The 12,837-nt window shown below is 62.7% G+C and overlaps 1 protein-coding gene across 1 annotated transcript in view; it reads right to left on the bottom strand.

Annotated features, from left to right (window-relative positions):
• Positions 1 to 30: 30 nt before the first annotated feature.
• Positions 31 to 12,837, bottom strand: part of SCRIB (scribbled planar cell polarity protein) — a 107,090-nt gene continuing 94,283 nt past the window's right edge. Inside the window, exons 41-44 of the mRNA XM_025214252.1 lie at positions 10,714 to 10,853; positions 10,314 to 10,351; positions 4,879 to 4,930; positions 31 to 1,100 (exon numbers count right to left, since the gene is read on the bottom strand). Of these exons, the coding sequence (XP_025070037.1) occupies positions 940 to 1,100; positions 4,879 to 4,930; positions 10,314 to 10,351; positions 10,714 to 10,853 (391 nt within the window). The 3' untranslated portion in view covers positions 31 to 939. The remainder of the gene's footprint in view (positions 1,101 to 4,878; positions 4,931 to 10,313; positions 10,352 to 10,713; positions 10,854 to 12,837) is intronic.

Here is a 12,837-nt window from a genome sequence, read left to right as displayed (position 1 = left end):
TACCTAGCCCCCCCCAGCCCCTCCGCCCCACCCCAAACCTCATCTTCTGCTGGTCCTTTTATGCCACATATCTGTCACATCCTAGCCCCCCGCTACTCTGCCTTACTGCAGCCACATGCACACACTATCCCCTCGATACAGCTGCTCACGGCCTCTCCACAGCACAGTCACACACTCTCCACACACCGGACAAAGCCCAGTGGCACGCAGGTTTGCACAGCAGGGTGCATGCCCGTGCTGCACCGGACACGGTGCTGGCACCCAGAAGGGCACAGGCTGGAGGGCGCGCAAGGACCAGGTGGCTGCGCTCACAGAGGCAAGTGACATGGAGCAGCTGCATCCCCATGAGGGCAGAGGCACCCACACACCCCCAAGCACACCCCCTCTCTGCCCTCCCCCTCGGGCGCACAGGCTTCAAGAGCGGCGCTTCACTCGGTGCTGTCGGCCATGCCGAGCTCGCCCAGGCCCAGTGACAGGTCCGTGGGGGGAGGGCGGGGAGACGGAGTTTTTTTGCCAACTATGCAAAACTTAACAGGAGCAAAGGCTGGTGGTGCCTGCTGCTTCGTCTCCCAATGCAAGCCCTGGATTCACGGTTAAAACTTCCTCAGGGGAGAATAGCTAGTGCCCCCCACAAACCACCCCACACAACCCCCCCACGCTGCACAGTGGCAGCTAACACTGCCACTGCCTTCTGCCCTGTCTGCGCCACGCGCCTCCAGCGCTGTCTTTGTTCAGCCCGTGCCCCAGCGCGCTGCGGGCCGAGAGCAAAGGGACGTTCACAGCCTCCAAGGAAGTCAGTTAACCACGCTGCTGCCGGGCTCCTGGGTCCCGTCCCGCGCCGGGGGCAGCTGCGGGGCCCAGGCCAGCACTGTTGGCAGAGCCCAGGAAGGTTGCGAGCCCGGTGCCGGCCCGTCCCATTGCTCAGGGGCGCCAGATGCTCTATGTGGGGACGGCAGCCTCCAGGCTGCGCCGGCCGTGCCGCAGTTTGCGCTTGCTGCTGTACAGAGCCACATCTTCGAGTGCGGAGGCGTTGGGCGCCGACGGGTCACGCGTTACTAACAGCTCCTCTTCCTCTGGCTGCCCGTCCTGCTCCTGGGGGACTGAGCAGAGACAGGGAGATGAGGCACAGGATGGACCGGTGTCCCCAGTCCAGCTGCCCTCGCTGACCCCCCACCCCATGCCAGGCCTCATGGCAGGCTGGGCGCTCCAGAAAGGCGCTTGAGCAGAGCCAAGACAGGGGCTTGGGTGGCACAGCATCGTCTGCTGCAGTCGTAGCCACCTGGCCACACGCATGGCCTTGCCTCACACCTGCCCACATGCTGTGCCCTGCACGCTCTGGCCCACACATCATGCACTTGGTCCATGCAAGCTGGAGGAGCTCCAGCAAACGGGCTGAACACAGCCAGGATAGGGGCTGGGAGAGGCTGGGTTTGGCTCCAGGCCTGCGCCATCCTGACCCCCTAGCCCAAGGGCAAAGGGCAGGATGCCCTGCGCCAGGCACCTTGTGACAAAGGGCAGGGGCATTCCCTGCCTGCAGCCCAGGCTCAGCCCAAATGCCTGGCTGAGGGGCCCCAGTTGAGGGCTGTTGTGGCCTCAGGGGTGGGCTCCCAGACAGGGGCAGGGCTAACTGAGTCAGGGTGTTAGACAGATGTGCGCATGCACACGTGTTACGGGCGTGTGTTAGTGGCGGCGAGAGCAAAACTGGCCTTGCAGGTGACACAGGGGAGGGGCAAGGCTGGTGCTGCTGCTGCTCAGGGCCTGTGGGAGATGGACCCATGCCCCAGGGGACCTCTGGGTTCCTGGACAGACCAGCAGCTCGCCCGTGGCCTCCGCCCCGTCCAGGCTCTTGCCCCAAAGTCCTGCTGCTGTGAACACAGCCCCCAAGAGGCGCCGGCTCCCGTCCCAACCACCACGCTCAACCGGGAAGTGGTGCCCACCCCTGCACATGGCAGTGTTGGTTCTACCGTGCGTCACCAAGGCCAGGCTGTTACTACATGCGTGGGAGCAGGGAGTCCTGCTCCTGGCCCAGCTCAGAGCTGAGCTCAGTGGGGCCCGTCCCTCCCTGCAGCACCAGGTCCCAACGTGCCGCAGCATTGCTCCCATGAGGAACTGGGCAACTCTGAGGGCAAGGACTGGACTCAGGTCACTGCGTGACCCACCACGGAGCCATGGCAGAGCTCATTTTTGCGGGGGGAGGGGGCGGCATGGAGATGACTGCCGCCAGCGCCGGGGGGCTATACAGCTCGCCCATACACTCGCAGCCACTGGCCACTATGGGCGGCTCTGAGACCGGTGCAGCCTCTGCAGGGCGACCGGGATGGCCGAGGCACAAATGGTGACATGACTAGCAAAGGACGTGGGAAGCATTTTCCAAGTCCGCTGAGAGAGGCAAGCCAGGGAGCTTGCGGGTCTCTCCTCAACAGCGGACAGGGGCAAGACCTCCAGAGAAGGCTGATGGAGTCAGAGGCACATCACAGCTCAGGCTGACACCCAATGATGAGCACAGGCAGCAGCAAGATCAGGGGAGGAGAGACAGCCTCAAGCAGGGCATCGGGCATTGTTCTCCCCACCTGCCTGCTGCAAGGACTCACGGTTGCAGCCAGGACTAGGCCCTTTCAGGGACAAGGGGAAGGGACGCAGGGTCTCGAGCGGTTGGGAGGGAGACCCTGAAGTTCCCTAATAAGGCTGGAGTGGTGGTGGCGGGGAATAAGCAGGGGCCCTGGGAGAAGCCCCACACGCCCCACCACCCCATACACTGGGGGCCTGGGGGCAGCGGGTCGGGGCTGGCCATCGATGTTTACAAATGGGTCCTGGAACAAAAAAAATGTTGAGAACCACTGGTCTAGGGGGGATCTTCTGTACTAGGAGTAGGAGGCAATAAAGTTCTTAGCAAGGGGCCAGGGACTGGGGCAGGGGGGCAGCTTGTGGCCTAGAGGCACGGTGGGGCTCCCCTGGAGCAGAAGTGCTTGGACCTAGATCTCAGTCTGTGAGAACAGCAGGGACCAAGGCACCTGAGATGCCAAAGTTGGAGTTGTACTTAGGCCACAACGTGTGCGAGGGGCTTGCACAAGCCCCTAAGCACTAGTGCACTGCCGGGCCAGTGTGGGCATCCACAACATTCCCTGCCAGCGGGGCTCGAGTCTCCCTGGACGTGGGCAGCCACAGTGCTCAGCTCAGCCAGGCCCCGGCGATGGAAACACAAGACATGGCCTGTGGCTCCTCTCTGGCCTCTTGTGTCTGCACGGTGCCAAGAGCCTCCCCTGGGAGCAAGCTCTGGGGGTATGCAGCTCAGCGCCGAGTGCCCAGCTGCACCCAGCTGGGATGAAGGGGAGCTGGTCAGTGCCGGGGCTGGGGGCCCTGCCTCCCTGCTGGTCCCAGGAAGCCCGTCCCTGTGCACTGAGCAGGCGGCACGCAGAGACAACCCTGCTCCACGCCAGCAGCCTGCCCTCAGGGCCCTGCCTCCTCTTGCAGGAGGCGCCAGGAGAACGTGCAGTCACCGGGCCTCTCTGGAGCAACACGTGCTGGAAGAAACCAGCCACGAGCAGCAGCGCTCCCCAAGCTGGTGCCCTGTCCCCTTCCCTGCCCAAAGAACAAGGAACAAGCCCAACACGGGGGCCCAGGGCTGCTGGCACAAGGTAGTGGGACAAGAGAGGAGAGAAGCTGCTTCTTATGAAGCTGAAGAGAAGCAATGACAAACAGGCTACTGGGAGCAGGAGATGCCCCGGGCATGGGCGGGGAGCCAGCAGAGGCTCACGGCTGAGTGCCAGGCAGGACGCACGGGGCGCTCCGGACTCCTGCCTTTGTGCCCGGGGCAAATGCGCAGGCGCAGCCCCACAAGCACCGAGTCACGGGCTGTGATGTGGGTGCAGAGCTCACGTGTGCCTGAGTGGGAACCACCCAGACAGAGGAGACCAACGCCCTAGGGTGCCCTCAGGCAGCACGAGGGCGGTGCGACCTGCGTCACTGGGTGAGCTGGGGCTCTTGCTGCTCTAGGCTCACGTCTGGTCTGGTCATCTAGTCCAGAGCAAGGGCTGGGCGTGGAGCCTCTGCACAGCCCTGAGGAGGTGACCCCTGCGGCTGGCCCCAGGAACGAATCAGACTCACGACAGCAGGGCCCTCCAGAGGCCGCGTCTAGTCCAGCCCCTTCCCCAGGCAGGATCACCCCCTCCAAACCATCCCAGACTCGTCCTTGTCTGGCCCGTTCCTTAACCTGCAGTCAACCCGGCTGCTGCACAGCTGCAAGGCATTTCACTGAGTCAGGGGAGCCCCTGAACCTGCCTCTGGTAAAGCAGGAGGATGAGGACTGCCGGTTTCCCACCAGGGCAAGGGGTGTTAAAACGCCCTGCAGAGAGCCCAGGCCGAGGCCGTGCCCCCGCTGCAGAGGAAGGCAAAACCCCCCAGTCTGCACCAGTCTGAGCAGGGGGAAACCCCTTCCTGCCCCCAATGCTGCACGCGTCTGAGCATGAGCACAGGGGCAAGACCCTCCAGGCAGGACCCTGCCGGGTTGGTGCCGGCAAGAGCATTGGCCCAGCCCAGCCCCAGCCCCAGCTTGGGCCGCAGCACCCAGCACCTCTGCTCTGGCCCATGGATGTGGAGGCCTGGAGCCTGGCTCCTCGCACCGGCCCGGCATGCTCACAACACACTGCTCCCCGGGATTAGTTGTCACGCAGCCATGATGCAGAAAAGTCCTACCCACAATGCCGTGCTGCTGGGAGGTGGAGGGGGGGGTTCAGTCTGGATGGGACAGAAAGAGGAACCTGCTTCAGACTGTGGAGCAGGGGTTCCTCGGGGCGAGTCCAGGGGGTCCCGGGCTGCCCCAGCAGTGCAGCCGGCGCACGGGCACCCAGGAAACCGCCTGGCTCCAGGTCAGCAACTCACCCGAGCTGTTCACGTCATCCACGTATCTGAGGCCATCGGCTGCATCAGGCGACTGGAAGGAAAAGAGCAGAGGGCGGTGAGCATCCAGCTCCCTCAGCCCCGTCCGTCAGGCAGGGGCCAGGGCAAGTCCTCAGCAAAGAGGAAGCGACTCCATTCACGCGCTAGGCCAGGCAGGCGGGGCGGGGGTCTCTCCTCATTACCAGGGCTGGGTTGAGAGAAAGAGTGATGGACAGGGCAGGCAGGGAGGGGAGGACAGGACAGGAGTGGAGTGGAGGGCTGCGATCCCCTGGACTCTCCTCCAGGGCCCACTTCACCCGACACCCTTGGCCAGGTGCGTGTCTGACCCCGGCGACGCTTCCCCGGGAGGTGTGTGGGGACTCCACGAGCACCGGCGGTGTGCGACGGGTGACTGAGCCCCAGCAGACCCCGCTGGCTGCAGGGCCTCGGCAAGGTCAGTCGAGCTCAGTGCGTGATCCCTAAAGCCGTGAGCCTGGAGGCTCCCTAGGATGACGACCCCTCCTGCAGGGCTCCCGACCCCCTGGCGCTGTCCCTGGTGCCCAGCGGGGACCACGGGTTCTGGTGCGGTATGGGCCAAGCCTCTCGTGTGTAACGGCAGGTTGTACCCGTCTATACTTTTCAGGCCATCCCAGCGCACGCTGGGCCCCGTGGTCCAGGGCCATTGGCACTGGGCCATTGGCCATGAGCAGCCAGCAGCTGCGCCCCAGGGCTCTGCCCATGCAGCGCTCGAGGGCCACGTGTGAACAGGGGGCGACTGCAGCTCTGTCCGCTAGCCCTTTCTCAGTGGCTGCTCAGGCAGGAGGAGCCTCTGCACGTGGGTCGGAAATGCCAAGGGGCCTGCGGGAGCCTCAGCCCTGCAGCAGGCAGCTCCACAGCCCTGGCCAGGCCAAGGAAGCCTCGTCTCCTGCTGATGCAAGCTGAGCCCGTCGTGCACAGGCGGCAGTTGTGGCCCTGTGCTGGTGATCCACGGATCCCTCAGGCTCAGACCACGCGGTGCTTTGGACACATGGGCAGAAGGGAGTTGCGACGTGAAACTCTGTGGGAACCTGCGGCAGGTGCAGCCCTGCGGTTGCTGATGCTGCCGGAGAGGCAGCACGGATGTTTCATAGTTTCATAGTTTCAGGGTCGGAAGGGACCTAATAGATCTTCTAGCCCGACCCCCCGCCAGGGCGGGAGAACAACCCAAAAACACAAACAAAACCACTCACCCTAAAAACAAAAACGGGACTCAAATGAGTCCAGCCAGGTAAGTATCCAGCCTCTTCTTAAAGATCCCCAGGGTAGGGGCCAGCACCACCTCCCTTGGAAGTTGGTTCCAGCTCCTAGCCGCCCTAACTGTGAAGTAGTTTTTTCGGATGTCCAATCTGTACCTCCTCTCCATCAACTTGTGCCCATTACTCCTTGTTATGCCAGCGGGGGCTAGGGGAAACAGCGTCTCCCCCAAACCCTTCTGGTTCCCCCTAGTGAGTTTATAGACGGTCACCAGGTCCCCCCTCAGCCTTCTCTTGTGGAGGCTGAACAGGTTCAGGTCCCGCAGTCTCTCACTGTAGGGTCTGCCCTGTTGTCCCCGGATCATGCGGGTGGCCCTCCTCTGGACCCTCTCCATGTTGTCCACATCCCTCCTGAAATGGGGCGCACAGAACTGGACACAATACTCCAGCTGCGGCCTGACCAGCGTCGCATAGAGGGGGAGGATCACCTCCCTGGCTCTACTCGAGATGCACCTGTGGATGCACGACAAGGTCCGGTTAGCCCTGCCAACCATGACCTCGCATTGTCGGCCCATGTTCATCTTGGAGTCAATAATGACACCAAGATCCCTTTCCGCCTCCGTGCTCTCAAGTAGGGAGCTCCCCATCTTATAAGTGTGCTGCTGGTTCCTACTACCCAAGTGCAGCACCCTGCACTTGTCCGTATTGAAACACATCCTGTTCCTGTTTGCCCACCCCTGTAACCTATCCAGATCCTTCTGCAATCTCTCTCTCCCTGCTAGCGTGCTCACCTCCCCCCAAATTTTGGTGTCATCAGCGAATTTAAACAGGTTGCTTTCCACCCCAACATCAAGATCGCTGATGAAGAAATTGAACAGCGCAGGCCCCAGGACCGAGCCCTGGGGGACTCCACTACCCACCTCCCCCCAAGTCGAGTATGATCCATCCACCACCACCCTCTGAGTGCGACCCTTCAGCCAATCTGCAATCCATCTGACTGTGTAGGCATCTATGCCACAGTCGCCTAGTTTATTAATTAGGATGGGGTGAGAGACGGTGTCAAAGGCCTTGCTGAAGTCCAGAAAGACTACATCCACCGCGACACCTGCGTCCATGGCCTTTGTGACCTGATCATAAAAGGCAATCAGGTTGGTCTGACATGATCTCCCCCTAATAAATCCATGCTGATTGCCCCTGAGCATCATTTCTGATGCCGGCCCATCACAAATGTGCTCCTTGATGATCTTCTCAAAGAGTTTCCCCAGGATTGAGGTGAGACTGACGGGGCTATAGTTGCCCGGGTCCTCCCTTTTCCCTTTCTTGAAGATGGGGACCACATTAGCTACCTTCCAATCGTCTGGCACCTGGCCCAAGCACCACGATCGCTCGTAGAGCCGTGCCAGGGGCCCTGCAATAACCCCAGCTAGCTCCCTCAGCACCCTGGGGTGGAGAGCATCCGGACCCGCTGACTTGAACGCGTCCAGCCCCTCCAGAAGCTCTCTAACCCGGTCCTCCCCAACCTGAGGTCTGAAGGCGATCCCCTCGCGTCCGGCTTCTATCACAGCAGGGAAGTCCCGGTCCCTGCACAAGAAAACGGAGGTGAATGTTGCGTGGCCTCCTGCTTGCATCTGGCAAAGGCTGCAGCTCCTCTCCCGGCGCACGAAGCCACGTGAACAAGGCCAGGGGGAGGCGTCCTCCTGGCCCCTTGGAGGTGGGATGAAAGGTCTCCTGTCCCTCGCTGCACTACAGCTCCTGGGGACCTTGTGGCCTGCGACTGCCATGGTGCTGGGGCTGTGCCCTCGCCCAGCGGGGAGCACGCACCTGCCAGGGGACGGTGTCCGGCCACGCTCCCCAAGCTGCGCACGCAGCCTCTCCAAGCACCGCACTCCTGGCACTGGCCTGCAGCTGCTGTCCCTCTCGCTGTTTGGAGCAGGAGGCCGAGGCCAAGGCCACAGATGTGGCATACACAGCGAAGGGAAGGGAGAGCCGTCATCGCCGATCAGAGCAGCAGGAACCGTGACCTACGGGCAACCGTGCGGGTTGAGCACAGAGAAGCTGCTGTAGTCTCCAAGGGGGACGGTGCTGAGGCTGGTTGTGCCAGGGAGGCACCTGGGGCTTCTGGGACCTGGGGCTTTTGGTCCTGCAGGCAGGGGCCAGGTCCCTGTAGCAGAGGCATGTGGGAGGTGGCTCCCCAGTTCCTGTCCAGCACTCAGTGCTGCGACACAGGGCCACAAAAGCAAAGATGGTGCCCCCAGCACCTACTACAGCGTCCAACGTCGCCCAAAGCAGCCATCAGGAACGAGCAGCCATTGGTGACGCACGACAGCAGGGATGAAAGGACTTCCGTATTTTCTTGCATTCCCTATGCACCCCCACTATAAGCAAAGGAATAGGGTACCAGCACTTTCCACCTCTGCAGGGGGATGAGGAGGGAAGTAACACCTACGCCCAGGGCTCTAGCTGCTGGCTGTGGACAGGGTCACTCGCCCACTCCCTCGGCCTCCTCAGAGACCCGGCTACAAAAGCCGCTCACCAGGAAAGTGCGTAACTTAGTCGGGGTGCGCACATGCAGGAAAATAAGGCAGGTCTGCCCCGAGAGTTGCTTCGGCTCCAGCTGCTTCTTGCTGTCAATGAGTGGCAGGCATGTCAGTGCTGGGGCCCACAGACCCCCACCTCAGCTCCTCGTAGGGGACCGAGTCCTGGGGCTTCAATGGGTGGTGCCGGTTTCTTCGGCAAGCTGCCAGCTGCGCCTGGGCGTGAAGTGGCATTTGCTCCCCTTCCATGAGGGCGACTGACCCCTTGGCTTTCGTGTCCTCGTGTTTGTTCTTGTCTCTTGAGGTTCACTTGCTTCCAGGGCAGCCGTCGGCCCTAGGCGGCCTCATTTCAACGTTGTCCCTCTGCCCCGAGTCCCCAAGAGCTCCCTGAGGTGCTGTGAGACCGGAACAGCAAGACAGGTAAAGGCTATGTGTTCACAAGAGTGTTTATAAAAACCGAGGCCTCTGGTACTTGGCTGAAGTCTTCCACACTCGGGCCGACTGCCTGCCGGGAGAGTGCGATGCCGCGGGGAAGCGCTGCCTCCCTCCCGGCTCTTCCAGCAGACGGAGGTCGCTGCCTCCCACGTGAACAGGCCTTGGCGGCAGTCTCCTGTCCTAGCGCTGCGTGCCCGTGTCCTCGTGCTCAGCTGGCAGCAGATACCAGATCTCATCGCAGGGAGTGAGGGCGCTTCCCTGTGCCGCACACCATAATCCTGCTACATCCCAAAGACATTATACCCACAATCCCTCAGCTCTACCCCTACCCCGAAAGAGGCTTTTCTAGGCGAGTGGGCGAGGGAATTCCCACCAGAGCCGAGCGGGCCCAGCGGGTGTGCTGGCAGCTGGGCACAGAAGGGCAGCATGCAGCTTGTACCTGGATTTCGTAAACGGGTTTGGAAGAAGGAATAGCGGCAAATTCCCGGTAGTCAAACTTCTTTTCGGACATGGACTGGAAGGGATGGCGAGAGGAGAGAGGGCGAGAAAGAGAGAAAGAGAGCGAGTGAGAGAGAGAGAGCAGCAGCAAGCGGAGGGCTGCAGCGCGCTGCCAGCAACGCAGGGGCCGGGGCATGTGGCGGGGACACGTCTGTGCTGTGCGGACACCTGCCTGCTGCTCACGTCAGAGGGACTTCTGGCCTGAGCCCCGTGCCTGCCCTGTGGCATGACTGGCGCCAGCCCATCCCATCCCATTCTCTCCACATCTGCTCCCCTTCCTCTGTCTGTCTGTCCTGGCTATTAGACTTTGAGCTCTCTGGGCCAAGACTTGTCTCTCATGTCTGGTCTCAACTAAAGCTGCTGAAAGCTGCTGGAGATCGTGTAAACCAGGGGAGGAATGACGAGGTCTCGGAAGGGAAAGGCCTTTGGGGTGCAGAGGGCAGAGGCTGAGCTGAAGGAGGAGAGAGGCAAGGAAGTGAAGGTGGGAAAGGGGTGAGCTCACAGGTGGGGGAAATGGGAACCTGGGGCTCGATATCAGCTCTCAGGTCAGTGCTGCTGAGCTCACGCGGCCACAGTCGGCTCCTGCTGCCTGTGCCCCAGAACTGGGCTGGCACAAGGCTCTGGGTGGAAGGCCCTGCCTGGCAGTAAGAGCCACTCTGCTCTCTCAGGGCCGGGCGGGTTCAGGAGCAGGGATCCCAGGCTCATAAATGGGGAGAAGACAAGTGCCTGCATCGCATACCAGGCGTCCTGGCGAGGTGACGGTCCTGGGGCTGCAATCTGTGAAAGAGGCAGAGTTGCCGGTTAGCAGAGACCATGTCACATTCTGCACCCCACGCCCAAGCACCGGTCCGTGCACAGGGGCCTCTGCTCCTCCAGGCAGGGGACGGCTTAGCTCCCCTGCCTTGCTGCAGAAAGCTGTCGCCCGCAGAGGAACCTCTCCAAGTCTGGGGTGAGCAGGACCACCTGTCAGGCTGACACTCCCCGTGTCCTGTCTGGGTGACAAGAGGACTGGCCCACAGCAAGCCCATGCTAGCACCCGGGAGCCCTGGCCAGTGTGCTGAGGGTAGCGAGCCCTGAGCTGCTCCCTTGAGGTGCGGTGACACCCGGCCCCCCCAGCCCACGGTGTCACCATGTAGTACCTTCCAGAGGCGTTGGCGATGGGGTGGGGGCGGGGGAAGGCGACTCTGCCAGCTGCTCCAGGGTGCTGCGCTTCTTCCCTTCCTTGGACTTGGCAATCACCATCTGCGCTTTGAGGGCATCCTGCTCCAGGGACTTCATCCTGCCTCGGGAAGCGAGAGAGAAGACATCAGTCACTTCCTCATAGCACACGACTGCGGGCGATTCCAGCAGCCAGCCCCTGGCCCCGGGATGAACCAGGGAAGGGCCTGTCTTCCGCGTGTCCCGAGTGTCAGGGTGGGGGGCACTCCAACAACAGCTGCACTCGGTGCCACCGGCCCTGAGCCTCCTCCCAGCCAATGCAATCACCCTGCAGAGGTGCTGCAGGGCTCCTGGGGGTGTCTCAGAGCGTGCCAGGGGCCCCGGGGCCGAAGAGGGGGAGAACCACCTGTGCTTCGGGGGCCGAGCTCTCCCTGTGCTTCTGTGCCCCGCACCCTCCTGGTGCGTGGGGACTCAGAGCTGCGCACAGCACAGGCACAGGGCTCAGCAGCGCCTGCCCCCTCAGCTACGTCCTGGCCTGTGCCCCTCGCAGGCGAGACGGCTGCAGGAGCAGGAGCGGCGGCCCCAGCGCATGGATGCAGGAGCTGCTCCCCGCAGGCCCTGCGGGCGTTCAGACCGGGAGCATGCAGCCGGGGGAACGGGCTGTGCACACCTGGATTGGCTTCCTGACCCCAGGGTCCTTGTGGCGTGACTCTGCACCGGGCTCAGCACCTGAGCCGGCCTGGCCCCAGGAGCAGGCACCCGCTGCCGGGACTGGTACAGCTTCCTGGCCAGATCCTGCTCGTACTGTTTAATACTGTCTTCAAGAGCGGAGGAGCTGAGCAGGAGGAGGAGGAGAGGAGGAGGAGGAGGAGATGATGGTGATGAACGTCACAGCAGGCGAGAGCAGGGAGAGAAAGAGAGACAGAGATTGGAACGTGCCCTGGTGGAGGGGGCTGGGGAGCCTGGCACGGGCTCGGCTCCTGCTCCGCCCAGCCAGCACAAGAGGCATCGGGCACAGGAACCTGGGGATGACTCTGGGAAACCTGCCCATGGGGAAGACTTTGCTGCCCTGCCCTGGCCTACACAGACCTGCCCTGGCGTGGGAGCCCTGGGCAGGGCTCATCTGGGAGATGGGGGCGGTGTCACTGTGCAGGGAGGAGTGAGAGCTGGGCAGGGTGGGAACGAGAGTGTGCGCGCACGTGCACCTGTGCCTGCCAGCTGGGATGGAGGCTGCAAGGGCGGGGCGGGGGAGGGGGGGCTGTGTGCGTGCCACATGCTAGAGCGTGTGAGCACACGTGTGCGTGTATCCAGAGGGCACCGGCATACACCAGGGAGGGGCTGTCCTAATGGGGCACATGCGTGCTGCGGGTGGGCAGGAAGTACACGCCCTGCTGGGACATGCTGCACTTCTGCCCTGGCTGGGGCCGTGTCCTTCCACACGCAGCCACCCAGAGGCACACGTACCAGGACAGGGGAGTCCCACAGGGAACAAGGGCATGGGCATGTGTCCTGACAGGGCACCCCTGGGCAAGGAGGGAGGTCTGATGGAGGAGGAGAGACAGTACGCATGAAGGACACCCATGTACACACACACACACACGCACACACACAACTGGAGAGAAGCAGAAGAGAGAAGTTAGAAGAAGCAACCAACCAGCAGCATAAGAAATACAGGCCAGCGAGATGGGTGAGACGCTGCCAGCCAAATGCCTGAGCCCCGGTCCCGCTCAGCACCGAGGGCTGGGCTCCCCGGCAGGTGCGACCTGCCTGGGCGAGGGAGGAGGTGGCAGCAGCAGAGACCAGGCATCCTGCTGGCTGTCGTCCTCCTGCTCTGCCTCTGCTGGGACGGAGGCTGCTCCTGGGGACAGGGCGGTCATGGACAGGCCGCACGGGGAGGGCAGGAGGGGCAGGGTTTGCTTGGGGCCTGCCAGCCATGGCCCGCCTGTCTCCCACACTCTTAGGACAGTGCCCAGGTCTGTGGCAGGGAAGCGCGGCACGGGGAGGGGAAGGAGTGCTCCCCTCCTCCTGCTGCCTCCCTAGGGCAGCCTGCCGCCTCCTGGGCCCCGTTGCCCACTGCGAGCAAGGCAGACCGAATCCAGACACTG

The sequence above is a fragment of the Alligator sinensis genome, unplaced genomic scaffold, assembly GCF_000455745.1.
Source record: "Alligator sinensis unplaced genomic scaffold, ASM45574v1 scaffold987_1, whole genome shotgun sequence".
In the NCBI taxonomy this organism is placed as follows: domain Eukaryota; kingdom Metazoa; phylum Chordata; order Crocodylia; family Alligatoridae; genus Alligator; species Alligator sinensis.
Note: the sequence above shows the minus strand (reverse complement) of the source record. Positions and strands in the feature narration are given on the sequence as shown.